Raw genomic sequence first — 17687 nt, forward strand, 5'->3', positions numbered from 1 at the left:
TATACCCAACAACAATAATGGTTGATGTTGATGATAATGACGATGTTGATTACAATAATAATGATGACGAAGATTACAATGATGGCGAGGAAAGTTGTGTGAAATCGGTGCAACGGGCAGCAGGTTGAAGCTTGATCTTGGTGATTACAGGACTGCTTTTTGATTTTGCTTTTTCTGCAACAGCTTCTTTTGTGGTCTCCACATGTTGCCATTTCTCATATATAATATGCGATACAAACAACAAATCAATAGCTTCTTTTATTGTTACACTAATGGTTACAAAAATCTTAACAATAGTTGATTGAAAAAATGAAAGGAAAAGTGTGTGTGTGTGTGTGTGTGTACATGTCATGTAAGAGCTGTCACCAAGAGTTTCCCAAGCCTAATTCGCCATACATGACATAGGTCCACTTCAGAAGCAGCAACAGATCTCTATTTCATTCACATTCATTACCTTAGAAAAAAAAAAAACCTCATTACTGACACACTATTCACTGGTTACCTTTAAAGTAATACTCTTTACATTGATGGACTGAGGGGTTGGCTAACTTACAAATTATGGGTAGGTTAATGAACCATTCAAAAGAAATTTTGGACAATCTTACAAGCACAAGGAAAAACAATATATATATACATATATCTGGCAATAGCCACAAGATTGGTCCATAAGTCACTCAGATTCTTGGTGGCGAGAATGCTCTGTGCTCTCTATGTAGGTGGTAGCATTTGGGGCAATTTGAGTCTGTGGTTACAACTACTGTGTTGGTACCATTTTAATGCAGGGTGATGGCTCGAATACAAACACAACTGTTGGTTCTTACTTTTCTTAGGAGTGATTTCTCAGCTGGGCTGATGTCAACAAGTCTCCTCTCTCTTTGTTCCCTTTACAGTAACAGGTTCAGCACTTAAAAATTTCTTTGTATACAATTTATTTGCAAGGCTGAAACCATGTGGTCAGTGCCCTTTGTATTTTTTCAAGCTTTGTGCAGGGACCATACCACTACTATATAATCTAATCTAGGGTGGATTAGACTTGCTATTTCATTATCTCTTTTATCTATGTAGCGGAACTTGTATGCCCTTTATGTTCTTCAGCAATTTATATATCTCTCCCACAACCTTACTGATATGTTAGTTTGATGACAAAATTACCACTTACTACCAGATCTTTCCCTTTTTTGCCCTTGTGATTTCTTCTCTTCCCAACAATTTTTTACATTGAGTTTCGTTTTCCACTCTTGCGTCAAGTGGGGTTGGTGAGGTCTTTCTGCTAAAACCCAAGTGCTCCAAATATCTCGTTCTTCTCATGATCTCTACATCATCTGCAAACATGTTAGTGTACATTGTACCTTCCATCATGGTATTAACCGAGATAAGAAACATTACAGGTGGCTGCGAGTTAAAAAAAAAAAAAAAAAAAGGTCGGTATCAATCTTTGTGGCACTCCATTAATCACTACTTTCCACCCTTAAATCTTACCCTTTGTTTGCATCATCCTCTTCCTGCCCTTCAGGAACTTTTTTTATCCATTCAAGTTGTTGACCTCTTCAATCTCCAACATGCTCTAATTTCCTTAAAAGGCAATGAGGAGGTACTTTGTTGAAGGCCTCCTCTTGGTTTGGTACACACAATCCACCTCCACCTTCTCTTAAGTAAAAGCATAATACACTTGGAGGCTCTTATGGATCTAAAGCTGAAGAGACTGACAAAATATTCATCTCTTCACATAATTGAACCCACTGGTCTTTCATAAGTCTTTCACACAATTTCACTATCATGTTGGTCCAGAATTCAATGGTATCACTTATTACATTATGAATAGGAACATTACCTCACTTCTAATCCTGTGAAACTATTTCCTTAAATAAACACACAATCAGAATGAATTTTATCTATTGTCCACTGCATTCTTCAAGTATCTAGTTTGAGTTCCCATAAGGGCCTGAAGCTTTCCTCACATCCTGTGATAAAAACACACACGCACACACAGAGTGAAAGAGAGATAAGAGAATAAGGTAAAGTGAAAAAGGGAACCATAGCCCTCTAAAGGAATCTGACGAGATAGATAATAAAAAAAAAAAATAATAATAATAATAATTTGAATGAATCAGTAACACAGGTGACAAATGAAATCTAGTGGTTTGAGACAGAAAAGAAAATTGTATTCAACATGTCTGAAAAGAGAATAGACAAGGATCACATGAGAAAATAGGACAGTGACAAGATTTACGCCACCATCACACAAAAAATTAGGATGCAACTTAGTAAAAAGTTGTTACACATTTCTTCTTCTGAAGGGTCAATGATGAATATCAAATTATGACAATGTTCAACTATTCTACAATTCAAATGGTCAATGTGGTACAGACATTCTCATTTCACAATAAAACAACTTATCCTGGCAAAGGCCTTACACCCACCCCTTGGGGCTTTATAGGAATGATACTTCATGAACTGGCTGGCTGGCTGGTTGACTAGTTGGGCATCACAATGAAACCACTGCAACAGGAGTCACTACCATAGCCCTCAAGTGTACACCTCTCTAGGATCAAACTGATCAGACCTAGGATTTAAACTGATTTCAAATCCTGATATCTTGATGATTCATCTTGCTGTTCCTGCTCACAGTTCTGACAACAATTCCCAGTCTACAACAATATTATACAATGCCTAAATGCTTCTTCAACTATAGGCAAAGAGTGAGCAACGATTCTGTTCATCTGATGGATTAAAACTGTAGAGGAAAAAAAAAAGTGTCATTGCTTTGCAATTAAGGCATACAAAAAATACTAATACTCATATTTCAACAAGAGAGAGTTAAATATGAAATGACAGTCACCTTTTTCAAATATGCCATGGCACATTCCCTAGCTCTTGCATTGACAGCAAGTTTCATTTCAGAAATTTCTTTATCAATCTCCTCCATGAAATGAATCACAAAGTCTACCAACTTGTGCTTAAACATTTGTTCTGTGTGGAAGTTGGTGATCAGGAAACTGATGTCATATCCCTGCAATAAAACAAAATAATGAACCTGAAGCATGTTTTTACATCCCATACATAATCATCATCACACCACCACCATGTGAAGCAGACTTACAGCCACATGGACATCATCATCATTATTATTATTACTACTACTACCTCCCTTTTAAGGGTGAAAAAAGCCTTTGGCATATACATACATACATATACCAAGGCTTCTTCCCCCTTACAAGGGGGGTAGCCAAAAAGAAAAAGGCACAAAATCATTCCCACCCATTCCATCCCTGAATACACTCCACACCCCTCCACCCTCCCTCTTATCTTAGCACCTCCTGAATGACGGGTCATCCCTGCACCTTGTCCACTGCCCTGGGTCAGAAGAAGTGTTGTAAGACACAGCACATCCACAGCAAGGCCGCTTCATTAAATCGGCGACCCCCCCCTCTCCGTCCCCCCATTGCATAAAATGAGAGGACGGGGAGAAATCCTATTGTACGAGACATTGTATGAGACTTTGGCATATAAATAGATAAATAGTTGTAATAATATAGCCCAAAAGGATGTTCTTGACTGCTACAAGTATTATTCTAAGTGAAGAGGGGTTGCCATGTAATGAAGCAGTTGGGAGTGAACCAGGTCCAGCTGCTGTGCCCTACTGTAGAAGTGCTGTCTTGCTGCACTGCCAGTGACCTGACCAGTGTTGCAGAGGGCAGGTATGACCCTTTGTCTAAGAGGAGGGGAAACCAATGGGTATAAGGTGTGGGATAAGTGTAGGGTGTGTGTATGCTTTGACTTGGTACTGTAAGAGGAGTACCACATGAGCAGGTAAAAGGATCATTTCTAATTATGAGAGGGCCATGTGATTCACCAGTCTTGGATCTCATGATCCATGACCATGGTGAATCTCATGTGATAATAAGAAGGCCCTGTTCTAGAGCATACTAGTGACTGTTGGCTACACTGGTGGTGGGAGAACCATGGATTATATGGGCTGACTGTCCTTAGGTGGTTTGTGGATTGTTCCTTCAAGCATTTTTACAATATATTTAGTATTGTGTAAGGGTCCTCCATGGCCACTTCATCATATAAGTGAAGTGGCCCTACTTCTGACCCAGGCAGTGGGCAAGGGACAGGGATGAACCCTCATCCACATGAAGCGAAGATGAGAGAGAAACAAGGGTGGTGGTTGGGAGTGGGTGTGTGCCTTGACTGGCTACTTCCATTGTACATATACCAAAGGCTTTTATATGTACAAGGGAAGTAAAAAGCCCTTAGTATAAAGATACCTGGTATTGTGAATCAAGAGGGCAGGAGATTAACCTGTTGCAGGCAGTGGGGTGAGGGTATCAAAGGGGAATGATGCAGTTATTTGAGCTACCTTGTCCACTCATTTGTTGTTTGGGATGCCAGTATGGAGTGGCAATATACAAATGATACAGATTTATTGTAGGTAGAGAATTGGATGATCTACAAGTGGATTTTGTGTATTAGCGGGAGGTGGGAATCGAAAGGGGAGAGTGCTACAAAGGCATTTTGTGAGTCAGAGGAATTGTGAATAAGATGTCTGGGGCCAAGGATGGCAAAAAGGTCAGCAGTAAATGGAGGGGTGGGTGAGCAGCTTTAACTATATAGGGTCACATGTAACAGAGAATGGAGGAGAGGGGGTAGAGGTGAATTATAGACCAAGGAAAGTAAATAGATGCCTGGAGGGAATGAAAAGGGTATGATCACAAATAGAAAATTGTACCATGAGGAGATTGTGCTATTGACATTGTATAAAGCAGAGACTTGGAATTTAAAAGACACAGAAAGGAAAAGTCTACCTGTGTTTAGATAGTATGATGGGGGTTATGAGGATTGTCACAAATGTTCATGTGCTTCATTTCTTTCTCTTGGTGATCGTAGTTGTCTGCAAGCACACCGCTTTTACCCCCCTCCCTTTATTGGTCAGCTGTGTAGACCAGTTTGACACTTACTAAAGGTCAACATAGTCAGATCAGCGGCTATCTTTTGTTGGCTTTGCCCTCAGGTCAAGTACACCGTGGCCGTTAGCACTGGGGCGCAAATTTGCGAAGTTGTATTTTTTTTTTTGCTTATGTTTCTTTTCTTTGTATTTTACCATTTTTATTTTATGTAATGTAACCAATTTCCAATAACTTGTTTTTGTAACACAGTTACCATATGAGTATGCTGCAATGTACTTGAATTTGTGTATTAAATTCTTTGTGTTAGTATTAAGGTTTCTATTATTACATGCATAATATTCTTGTGTGTGTAATTTAAGGTTGTGTAAGTGGGTTAGGCTTCTATGATTTTATTCAGAATGGTATAGAAAAAAAAATCCTTTTTGAAGTTCCCTTCGGCCTTTGGTTCCAATGACCCATCAGGTCAACTGACAAGCCCTTTAAAAGAGAGGCATCAAATCTCTCTCTTGCTTTCTTTTCCTCATCTCATTCAAGTTGAGAGCCAGCTATTCTGTCTCCTTGTTGGAGATTTTTTTTTTCTCACAAGGTATGTAGTGGTTTTTATAGTAAATACATCCTATGTCTGGTGTGGGGGTTTTATTAGATTGGTAGGTCACCTTTTGGGATTTTGAATGTTGGTGTATCAAATAGGCTTTTACCAAATATTCGTTCCCATGCGTGATCTTTAATTACTTTTGTTTTCTCCCATCTTTTCGTTATCCACATTATGTCCTTTGTATGGTGTGGGTTTTTTATTAGATTTGTAGGTCACCTTTTGGGATTTTGAATTAGGTGTGTCAATCGGGCATTTTCCTATTTGTTCCCGTGCGTGATCTTTAATTATCTTGTTTTCCCCCACCTTTTGTTCCACATTACACAATTTGTATTTAGGTTTGTAAGTCACCTTTTGAATGTTGGTGTGTCAAATAGGCTTTTACCACTTTTAGTTCCCATGAGCGATCTTTAATTACCTTTTTGTTAATCCACATTACACAGTTTGTAGGTCACCTTTTGGGTTTTTTGAATGTTGGTGTGTCAAATAGGCTTTTACCAATCAATTAATTTCCCATGCGTGATCTTTTATTACTTTTGTTTTCTCCCTCTGAATTTTTCACGAAACCGTTTTTTTTTTTTTTTTTTTGGGGTTATTATTATCTCATGTGATTTTCTTGTCTTCTGATTTTAAGTTATATTAAAGTTAAATACTTAAATTGTGATAAAATTTTGTTACAAAAGTGCTTTTGTTGTATTGTTGTGTAAATAAAATTTTAAAACGAACTCACTTTTCTGAACCTGGAAATCTAAATCAAAATAAATAAATAAAAATAAATCTTAAATATTTTCTCTACTGGTCCAATTTATAACAGTGGTGACCCTTTTCTCCTCCTCCAATTTGTAACAGGATGGACAGAGAGAAATGTAGGGGTGACAGAGAGTGGGGGATGAAAAGACAGCTAGCAGATAAGGCTGATTAAAGAATATTGGTATGGTTTAAGCATATGGAAAGAATAAGTCAAAAAAGACTTGCAAAAAGAATGTGGAATGCAAAGTTGGACTGAGGGAACTTATGGGAAGCCTGAGAATGAAATGGACTGATGGAGGTTAACTAGGCCTTGCTGTACAAGTGCTGTCTTACTGCATTGACTCTGACCTAAGCAGTGGTCAGGGACCAAGGATGACCTTTCATCCATGTGGAGTTAAGATGGGAGAGACAACAATTGGGATTCTGAATAGGTGTGGGATGATGTAGGGTGGGTGCATGCTCTGAATGGGCCTTTTGGTGAATATATGTATTTCTGTGCTGTCTTGCTACACTGCTTCTGCCCCAGGACAGTGGGCAAGATGCAGGGATGACACGTCATCTAGGAGGAGCCAAGATAAGAGGGAGGGAGGTGGGGGGGGGGGTGAATGGGAGTGGAGTATGTGGGGATGGAATGGTGTGTGTGTGTGTATTTTGTGTGTGTGTGTGTTTTGTGTGTGTGTGTGTTTTGTGTGTGTGTGTGTTTTGTGTGTGTGTGTGTTTTGTGTGTGTGTGTGTTTTGTGTGTGTGTGTGTTTTGTGTGTGTGTGTGTGTGTGTGTGTGTGTTTTGTGTGTGTGTGTGTGTGTGTGTGTGTGTGTGTGTGTGTGTGTGTGTGTGTGTGTGTTCACTTGGTCTTTGGATCACGTGTTGGACTCGTGATCGACAGCTATTTCCCTCCTGGAAGAGAGCTCAGAGCTCGTAGGTCCGATCTATGGGTAATGCTATGACCTTGCACACACACACACCCCCAACTCCCCGCCCACGAGAGTTGGAGTAACACCCCTCAGCGCTGCGATACTGATATTATTTCAGCCCCGGGCGAGAGTCGAACCCGGACCTCCGTAGTGGCAGGCCAGAGCTCTAACCACAGCGCCATGAGAGGTTGATAGGTGTGTGTGTGTGTGTGTGTGTGTGTGTGTGTGTGTGTGTGTGTGTGTGTGTGTGTGTGTGTGTGTGTGTGTGTGTGTGTGTGTGTGTGTGTGTGTGTGTGTGTGTGTGTGTGTGTGTGTGTGTGTGTGTGTGTGTGGAAGAGGGTTTTTTTTCTAACTCTCTTGTAATGGGGAAATAGCCATCGGTATTTGTATGTAGATGGGTGGGGGTCGAGGGAGTACATATGAATGATATGAGTATGTGGAGATGAAATGGGTGGGACTGGGAGTGGATTTATGCCTTTGACTTTGGCTACCTCCCTTGAAAAGAGGAATAAGCCTTTGGTATATGTATGTAGTAACATCTGGACTCAAGCAGCATTATGACTCCTTCTAAATCAACTGTGACACATTTAAAAGGACAACAAAAGTTACCTCAACTGGTTTTCTCCTGAGAATAATGAAATTTTCTGCACGCATCATCATGAACCTGAAACAAAAATTAGCATCACAGTATAAAATATAATATAAGAGGGTTGCTCAATGGTTAAATGGGGTAAAGCCCTACTACTTCTGACAGAAGTTTGGTGATTAATTCAAATCCTGCCAAGCAGGCAAGTTTGTAGTAAGGGCATATTACATTAAATTCTCTAATTCAAAAAGTCCTCCTTAAGGTGGCACCATTTTAGCCTCCAGGGAGAAGGGGAGTTCAAATTGTTAAACCAAGAGGAGGAGGTGGTGGAGGAGGAAGGAAAGTACAAACCTCATAAATTTGTGGCACAAAATTCTTTCAATTTCATCTGCTTGTTTGATGGCAATAGAAACTCTAATGGAGTTGATGGACGGTTCAATCAAAACTCGCTCCTTCTCATTTCGACTCACAACCACTGGAGTCATCAGTAGTTCTTTACTGGATCTGTGAAAACAAAGGAATTAAGCACAACCACGTTATGTAAAAAAATTCTGGGATCCAAATGTCAAAGTTAGAGCTATGTCACCTAGGTTTAGAAAGTACAAGACTGAGTAACTATTTGGGCTCTGGATGTATACCAGTGAATATTCAAAATTATACTTCAGTGCAGTATTACCAACATCACTTGCCAATCTGATCCTTTTTGTCATTTGATGATTCCCTTGTGTTGATATTTCCAACAGATATGCATGGATCAAGAACATGAGAAAATTGTATCCAAGAACATGATTACATATATATATATATATATATATATATATATATATCTATATATATATATATATATATATATATATATATATATGTGTATGTATGTATGTATGTATGTATGTATGTATGTATATATATGTATATATATATATATATATATGTATATAAATATATATATATTTATATAAATATATAATGTATTAGTCAGTGCTTTTTTGTTGTTGTATTAGTCAGGGATTTTTTTGTTTGTTTGTTTGTTGTATTAATGTTTCTGTGTCACTGCCTATGTCACAACTGCTAGAAGACAGGAGCAGGAGCCACTTCAAGATTTTGAGTCGAGACCAAGTTTAACCTTTGGGAATGAGAATGTTGATGGGTTTCAGGATGTGTGGTAGAAAGATGATTCTATCTGACACCTATCTCACAGGGCTTCACACCACCACTAAAACTACACAGAAAACTTTTTTTTTTTTCATAAAGAGATCTATGTGAGGGTCCCAGTACCATTGCTTCCTACTGTAATGTTGTTGTTAACCTGATGCAACAAATACTATTATTCAAGTTCAGTGACCCATTTGGAAGAATATATGAAGGACACCTTGACACAGCTCCATGCAATGTTGCTGCTTATGATACACTATCCAGCCAGTTGCAATTAATATATAAAGGTCATGTGTAGAATTATGGGCTGGCGTATCAGCAGAGTGTGGCTTCCTTGCCTACATCATAAGCTGGATGTGGATGGGAAGCCCACCAGGTAAGAGAACCAGGTAAGAGTGATTGTGCCAACAGCATTATATGGGGCAGAAACATGGAATATAAGAGAGGAAGAGAGGAGTTTGAATGTATTTGAGATGAAATGCTTGAGAAGTATGATAGGGGTTACTAGGCTGGATAGAGTGAGAAACGAGGTGAGGAGAACAGAGTGGAAAGGGAGTTAGGAGATAGGGTTGATGAAAGAGTATTAGGATGGTTTGGATACATGGAAAGAATGAATGAAGAAAGATCAGTAAATGAGGTGTGGAAGGCAGAGGTAGGAGTGAACATGAGGGGGCGACCAAGGATGAGATGGATGGATGGGGGTAAAACGGGCATTGGGAAAAAGGGGAATGTCCATTGAGGAAGGACAGGAGAAAACAGAAGATAGGGGTGAATGGAGAATGGTGGTGTATGGATGATGCTGTGATGCACGACAGGGAGTGGGTAGGGGATGGGGGGGGGGGGTTGAAGGAGTATGTGAGAGAAATAAATTGACACAGCCCAAAGGGATCTCTCCCCATTTTCTTCATTTCTGCACGAGGGGACAGAGAGGGGGGTTGCTAATTTAATGAAGCAGTCTTGCTGTGGATATACTCTGTCTTGTGACACTGCTTCTGACCGGGCAGTGGGCAAGATGCAGGGATGAACCGTCATCCAGGAGGAGCCAAGATATGAGGGAGAGAGAGGGGTAATGGGAGTGAAGTATGTGGGGGTGAAATGGGTGGGAGTGGATTTTATGCCTTTGGCTTTTGGCTATCTCCCTTGTAAAGTGGAAAAAGCCTTTAGTATATTTAAGTTCAGTGACCCACCGGCCAAACACAATAAAATTTGACAATACTGAATAATAGGTGTTTTATTGCATGTGACAGTAAAATAAATGGGTCAGAACAGTTTTCAAACAATTTTAACACCATTTCAAAGATGAAACATAGCCTTAAAATCCCTCACCTGTCACAGCATTATGGATTCATACTCTCCAAAATATGACCATAAACCTCACCTAACTTCCACCTCTGGTTTGTTGTGTCGTTCCACAACTTGAGAATTGAAGTTTTGAAGACACATAGCAGCTGAAAGTGTGTGCCGGACAGCACTCAGGTACGGTCGTAGCGTGGCAGACTGTGATAATAAAAATATCTTTAAGTAAACTATAGGTTATTATATTTCTAAATACATACAACTGCCTGAAAAATAATGAGAAGGTATCTACAATAACTTCCACAACTCTACACTGCAATCCTTTTAAACAAATTTATTGCAAGTATCATAATTTTTTAATTAATATCTATAGCAGCATATCTGCTACAGTATCAGTGACATGAGATTAATCCTTCAGTCTTATACATTTAAAGATTAAGTTATTACCATGTATTCTAATAATAATAAAGTAAGCAAATATACAGTATGTGTAATTTTCTTTATATATAATACTCAGCTGTATAGGTCTAAAATTTTCATAATGCTCAGTGTTACTCGAGATAATGTGTTAAAGTCGAAATTCAATATAATTCTATCCATCTATCTTTACACTAATATAAGGGAGATAGCCTGTTAAGGCATGCCTTTGGCCATCCCACTCACATTAGTGTCAACTTATAACTACTTTTCCCTTGCTCACATTAGGGTGAATGCATGGGGAACTTGCTTCATTGTATCACCAATTTGGACAAAAGCATGCATCATGTGCATGACTTATACAGCACCTCAATGTGCCTTTTTACTTGGCTACCTTCCTTGTAAGGGGAAAAAAGCCATTGGTATATAGATAGACAAGCTTGATATAATTAATTCCCTTAGTTTTGTATTTTCTATACAGCAAACTCAAAAGTTTCTGTAAAAAACTCCTAATGTAAACAAAATTTGCTAAAAGAAGCAGATTTTGCTAAATAGCATTTGTCATGACTTACAAAAGTTTAGCCTTCAAAAGAGTTAAGAAAAAACTTATCCTCATAAGGCAGCCATGAAGGATATTGTGATGTGTTCCATGAAGCAGAAAAATTCACAAACAGTATATGGAGAGGTCAAACTGGATAGCAAACTTTATACAAAGGTACCTCAGGACTTAAACTTAATTTGTTCCAGAAGACTGTTCAAGTTCTAAAGAAGTGGAGTTCCAAACTATTTCTTTCTTTATGATTTAATTTGAAAGTTAATGTAACACGTACAATACATTAGAAATTATATTTACTACATTTTTCATATCTTAATTCCAAGAAAGTATCTTAAGTCTATTAGGATACTATCTTTTTATCAAAGCATATGTGTAGAATACAGTATTGTATGATATAGTTGTTATTGTGTTCACGTAGCTGCAAGAAAAGTTCTATTTCTTGGGCAAAATGTTCTTGAAAAATATTGTTCATATTCAAAACTGGGTCATTAGAATTCTGAGGTACCACTGTACTGTACTTGGCCTTTGACTACTTTATTATTTCAAATTTATAAAAAGGTATGTACATACATATACCAAAGGCTTTTCTCCCCTTATAAGGGAGTTAGCCAAAAAACAAAGGCATAAAATCCACTCCCACCCATTCCATCCCCACATACTCCACTCTCATCCACCTCACTTCCTCCCTCCCTCTTATCTTGGCTCCTCCTGGATGACGGGTCATTCCTGCATCTCACCCACATTCCTGGGTCAGAAGCAGTGTCACAAGATACAGCACATCCACAGCAAGGCTGCTTCATTAAATCAGCAACCTCCCCCTCTTCATCCACTCATACAAAAATGGAGAAGACAGGGAGAAATTCCTTTGGACTGTATCAATTTATTTTTCATACATATTCCCTCACCCCAATCCCTCTCATGCATCACAGCATCATCCATACACAACCCATTCTCCATTCACCCTTATCTTCTGTCTTCTCCTGTCCTTCCTCAACAGACATTCCCCTCTTTCAAAATGCCCCTTTTACCCCATCCATTTTATCCTTGGTTGCCCTCATGTTCACTCCTTCCACACCTCTTTTACTAATCTTTCTTCACTCATTCTTTCCATGTGTCCAAACCATCCCAATACTCTTTCATCAACCCTATCTCCCAACTCCCTTTCCACTGTAACTGAATAAAAAATTCATCCATGTATCACATTTTTGCATTTAATAATGATTCTTTTCAATACCATCAGATAGCTCTTATCATTTTGAGTATTTTGAGCACCATATATAAGTACTGGAAATGAATAGTAATATCAGAAGCATTTTGTGTGTGTGTGTGGGGGGGGGTAGTGCAGAATAGATTACCTACACCTTGTTGTTTTACTCATTCCAGTACTGGTCACCTGTACCCTACTTTTGGTGGTACAGATTATAATGTACATTCACTTCCTGGTGCTCAAACTAATGTGTAATTGCCAACTCCATCCTGAAGTATAGGATTTTTTTTGTAATTAAGTAATATGTGACCCAAATTGTCATGGCCTGCAACCTTCTATCCCATAATACTTGATATTTACTCATATCCTGGGATGGACCCACCTTTACTTTTACCTAGTTGTATTATATGGAAAGGGAGCTATGCTCATAGTGACCCGTCTGTATCTTTCAGCATAAAGTTTGTTCTTAAATTCTTGAGTAGCATTTGCACACACTGTTGCCTCATCCAATTTATTCCAAATATCCACCGCTCTGTGTGGGAAGCTATTCTTTTTCAGATCTCTTCTCTAACTATCCTTTTTGAGTTTCTTTTCATATCCTCTTGTTTTTCTTTTGTCCCACTTTAATAAATCATCTCTATCTAGGACTTCCATCCCTTTCATAATTCTGTAAATAGTCAGTAGATCTCCTCTTATTCTTCTTTGTTCCAGGGTTGGTAGTTCCAATTTGGACAATCTTTGTTCGTATGTCAATTTGGAGTGTCAGTGCCATCTATGTCGTTGCTCTTTGTATTCTTTCTAATTTTTTTATATTCTTTTTAGTACTGGGTGTCCATAGTGTTGCAGCATACTCAAATCTTGGTCTTATCAGTGTAAATAATATTTTCTTTACCATTTCCTTATCCACATAATCAAAAGCCACTTTCATAGACCTTAGTAAATTGAAGGTTTCTCTGACTATTTTGTTGATATGCTTGTCTGGTGACATGCCTTTCATGATAATTACTCCTATTGTCCTACATCTGCTGCTACAGCACTAGAATAATGTAGTATATCACTAATGGTGCTACACTGATATGGTACTCACTCATACTGTTTTGGTACCTTTTAGTACTCTTTTGTTGTTCTTGATGTATAAGCAATGTTCCTTTAATATGTTGGTGCTCAAATTTTGGTTTTAATTCTATATGTTACAAACATTTTCGTAGTATCAACAAATCAATAATAATGTTTGTGTGTAATATGTGTACTAATTGGTATTACTTTTGCCTGTTCTGGTTCCCTTAACCCCTACATATGTTGTCTGTGTAGAATAACAGTCTAATGAGGACCACAATGGAAATAAGCTCACATGCTTTTTCGTGTTATCCTTGGCAATTGTAACTTTGAACTATGTGTTTAATCTTTATCTGTATTTGATGTGTTTGATTTATTCCCAAATAAACATTATTATTATTATTATTATAACCTTTTAATATGCCAGCAGTTTTGTCACCCAAGAGTTGACAAATGCACAAAACAATGCACTCCACCTCAATTAAGGCCGCAGTTGGCAGTTTCTTTGACATGTAGATGTGCTACTCTGCACTACAGCCTCCACAAGAAAAAAAAATATATATATATATATATATACATATATATATACATATATATATATATACACATATATATATACATGTATATATATATATATATATATATATACACATATAGATATATATACATTTCTAAATCTTACTATTGATGTTACTATAAATTTGTGGTACTTAGTACTTGCATATGGCTATGGGGTTACAAATACTCAGAATGACAGAAAATTGCTGATAATTTAGGAGAGAATTGTAGCTGTGAAACTGTCAAACATCTTTATAAATACCATGAAACTTGATACAACATTGAACAAGCATCATCACTAATCACTAAATCAGTCACCCTCATTATTTCAAGTTTCATTATTCATACCTTAAAATGGTTAAATGTAAAAATATAGACATTCACCAAAACAAGTTGCCAAGAATTAATAGAATGTAATATCCTTTGGGCCAGTATTAGTATACATACAGTCATACTAATTTGTGGCTCCGATTTAAGAGGGAAAATTATGACTAATTACCACCCAAAAAAAATCAAGATTCAATTATCCGACTGAATTATGACTAATTTCGTTGGAATGTAATGTTTACTTATCTAAGTTTGAGCATCACTATATCTTACGTTTTTGTATTTCTACATAATTTTTGTCGTGAACTCACAAAAACATTTCAGTCCCAAATCTTTAATCTGGGAGAGTTCTAAATAAATATAAATAAATAAAGTGGCAATATTTGCATTTTGCTATTACACACCTACAAAACACGGTTTAAACATGAGTCTAAGTCAACCTAAATATTATATGAGATACATAAAACTACAGACGAAATATTACTATACCATTGTATTTGCTATTAATCCCTATGATCTATTGTTGTTACACTTGCTGTTGCTGGTGCCGCACCACCCCTTGCCACTTTATCACTCAAAGAGACACGGGATATTTAACGTTATCAATATTATTCTAATTTATCTGAATAGGCCATAGAAAATAGCGTTTTTGTATACTAATATTCATTTAAGTAACAAATATAATTTTTTTAACTTTATGTCGTGCAACGGGACAACCATCCTTTCTAATGATTCATATAATTCAGATTTCTATCTAAGTAAAAAAAAATGGGTATTACTCTAAATAGTTTTTTTTCATTATTGTAGCTGCACGATGCAAGGTAATCAAAAGAATTATCATTATCGTGCATATGCTCGTGTATCCAATCTCCTACCGCAAATTCCTCAAAACATCTGACATTACAATAATTGTACAGATATCTCAAACAACATAGCTGGCCAATATTATGTAGTCAAACACAAGCCAACGAACACGAGGAGTTAGTTATGATTTACATGAGTCGCTGGTAACAACTCATACATACATACATATACCAAGGCTTTTTCCCCCTTACAAGGGGGGTAGCCAAAAATAAAAAGGCATAAAATCATTCCCACCCATTCCATCCCTGAATACACTCCACACCCCTCCACCCTCCCTCTTATCTTAGCACCTCCTGAATGACGGGTCATCCTTGCACCTTGTCCACTCATATTTGAAAATATTCATCAACATGGATTTACCAAAGGAAAAACGACTACAATAAATCTATTTAAAAAATTAGAGGCATTGGTGATTGGATGTATGGACGGAGGCTCGAGTGATGTTCTAAAGGAAGTCATATTTCTGGATTTTTTCCTGATATTCGACACTACTACAACGACTTTTGAAAATAATCCTTTGGAATCAGTGGGCGTCTATTGGAAAGGGTTGAAAAATCACATGCGACAAAATGCTACGGTCAACCAGGAAATTGGGTGGAGGCTAGTAACCAGTGGATTACCCCAGGAATCAGTATGTGGGGCCCCTGTTTTTTTGTTTTTTTTTTTATCGTATTTGTAAGTGACATCCCAGATCAGGTTAACAAATTTGTATCACTATTTGCAGACGACACATAAATATATATTCTGTGGGCCTACACTGCACTGTTGAATATATACATCGTCTTCAGAAATCTGAACTCGCTCTAAGAATGGACTGAGGCAATGTGTATGAAATACCATCCATCTAATTGTAAGGTTCTTCACTTGGGGAGACACAATCCTCATCAACCATACACCTCGCAAAACACCAATGGTTCTCCCCATTCACTTGAGAATCCAGCCACATAAAAGGATGTAGGTGTTGTGATGGACGAGAAACTGTATTTTGGATACCATATTCAGGAAGAGGTTAATAAAACCAACAGAGTGCTAGGGGCCATTAAACCTGCTTTTAAGTATCTAGACAATACTACTTTTCTTTGCCTGCACAAGAGTGTAGACCGTCCACACTCAGAATGCGCATCAGTCAACTGGTCCCCGAAAACTATAAAAAAAAGTTAAGCGACGTGCATCAAGACTAGTCCCAGAACTTTTACACCTTTCATACTCTATTAGACTCAGAAATATTTGGGTCCCGACTCTGTATTACCAAAGACAAAGGACGGACATTATCCAGATTTTCAAAATCATTAAAAGGACTGACCTGGTCAGCACTAATGACCACTACGTCTGTAACCAATCAAAGCTCGAGCCCAGCCCGGCAAGTAACAAGAGGTCACCAACACAAATATCAGCTCCAACATTCCCACGGGATCCGATCAAAATTTTTATCAATTAGATTCATACAGATGTGAAACAAAATAAAAGAGGAGATCGTCGAAAGCACAAGAGTTGATTTATGGAGAGCTTGGCCTGAGAGCGGCAGAATCATTCCGAAATATACAACTACATGATCTATTGAGCCAGTTAAGCCAGCCTTCCTACTAGTTCAACGACCTATAACCATGAACCTTGGTACGGTCTCATTATCTTCGCGGGTATCCATGACTGGTACATAAGATCAAGTAAATACATAAGGTAAATTAGCTACTCTGAGTCCACTGCTGAACAAATGTATTTCACAGCCTCGATCATGACTGGTACCACTACGTCATCTGCCACATCACTCCTGTAGACTTCTTTATATTGTCTCTCCACCTACCTGATCTCCATCCTCCACGCCCACCATCTCGCGTCGTTCAATAAGTATCAAAATCCTATCCTCCTTTCTAGCTATCCTTCCAACCAGTTAGGATGGTAGTCTGCCTCAGGTTGTGCAGCCAAATGTTAGGCTGGTTGAAAGCAAACTCCGGTGGAGATGGAATTGGTTGCTTTAACAATGAATGTTGAGGGGGGGTGGCGAGACGGCGAGGGAGGTGACAACTGTGTTTCAAGTCGCATCCCTGGACGATCTGCTTGCGTAGAAATAAAGGGGGGGGGGGCGAGGGAGAGAGGCGAGAAAGCAAAGAACCGCGAGCTAGGCTCACGTATGCTGCTCCGAGGCTACCTGACTTGAGACTTGCTAGAAAAGACCACCAGCTCGCGGGATCGGATTTTGTGGGAGGGGAAGAATGTCTGTAAGGAAATTAAAAGATTGTAGTATATAAAAGAGGGCTATTGCCAAAATGCACTTTTTCGTGAGCGATTAGGGGCGGTTGATAGTCGTGGCTCGGGAGAAATGGGCAGGGAACTTGGACGGCGGCGCCGACGTCTGGGATTAAAATGACAAAAAAGATGAGAAAATGGAAGGAGACGTAGTAGTAGAGAAAGGTTGAAAAACGGAAAAATCTTTAGTGGGAGGTAAACTGAAATGAGATGTAGTATAAGAGAAAGTTAGAAAGGAAGCGAATTTTAGTCGAAGAAAA

General features: G+C 38.3%; 1 protein-coding gene across 1 annotated transcript; it reads right to left on the minus strand.

The window, feature by feature from the left end:
• Positions 1 to 911: 911 nt before the first annotated feature.
• On the minus strand, positions 912 to 14899 carry Arpc4 (Actin-related protein 2/3 complex, subunit 4). The gene is made up of 6 exons (XM_076190721.1): positions 14809 to 14899; positions 10281 to 10399; positions 8102 to 8254; positions 7774 to 7828; positions 2840 to 3010; positions 912 to 2734 (listed from the first exon to the last, which is right to left on the minus strand). The coding sequence occupies exons 1-6, from the start codon at positions 14809 to 14811 to the stop codon at positions 2729 to 2731; spliced, it is 507 nt and encodes a 168-aa protein (XP_076046836.1). The 5' UTR covers positions 14812 to 14899; the 3' UTR covers positions 912 to 2728.
• Positions 14900 to 17687: the final 2788 nt, after the last annotated feature.

This window comes from Oratosquilla oratoria, chromosome 9, assembly GCF_046742065.1.
Source record: "Oratosquilla oratoria isolate Oo_2021 chromosome 9, ASM4674206v1, whole genome shotgun sequence".
NCBI classification, from domain to species: Eukaryota; Metazoa; Arthropoda; class Malacostraca; order Stomatopoda; family Squillidae; genus Oratosquilla; species Oratosquilla oratoria.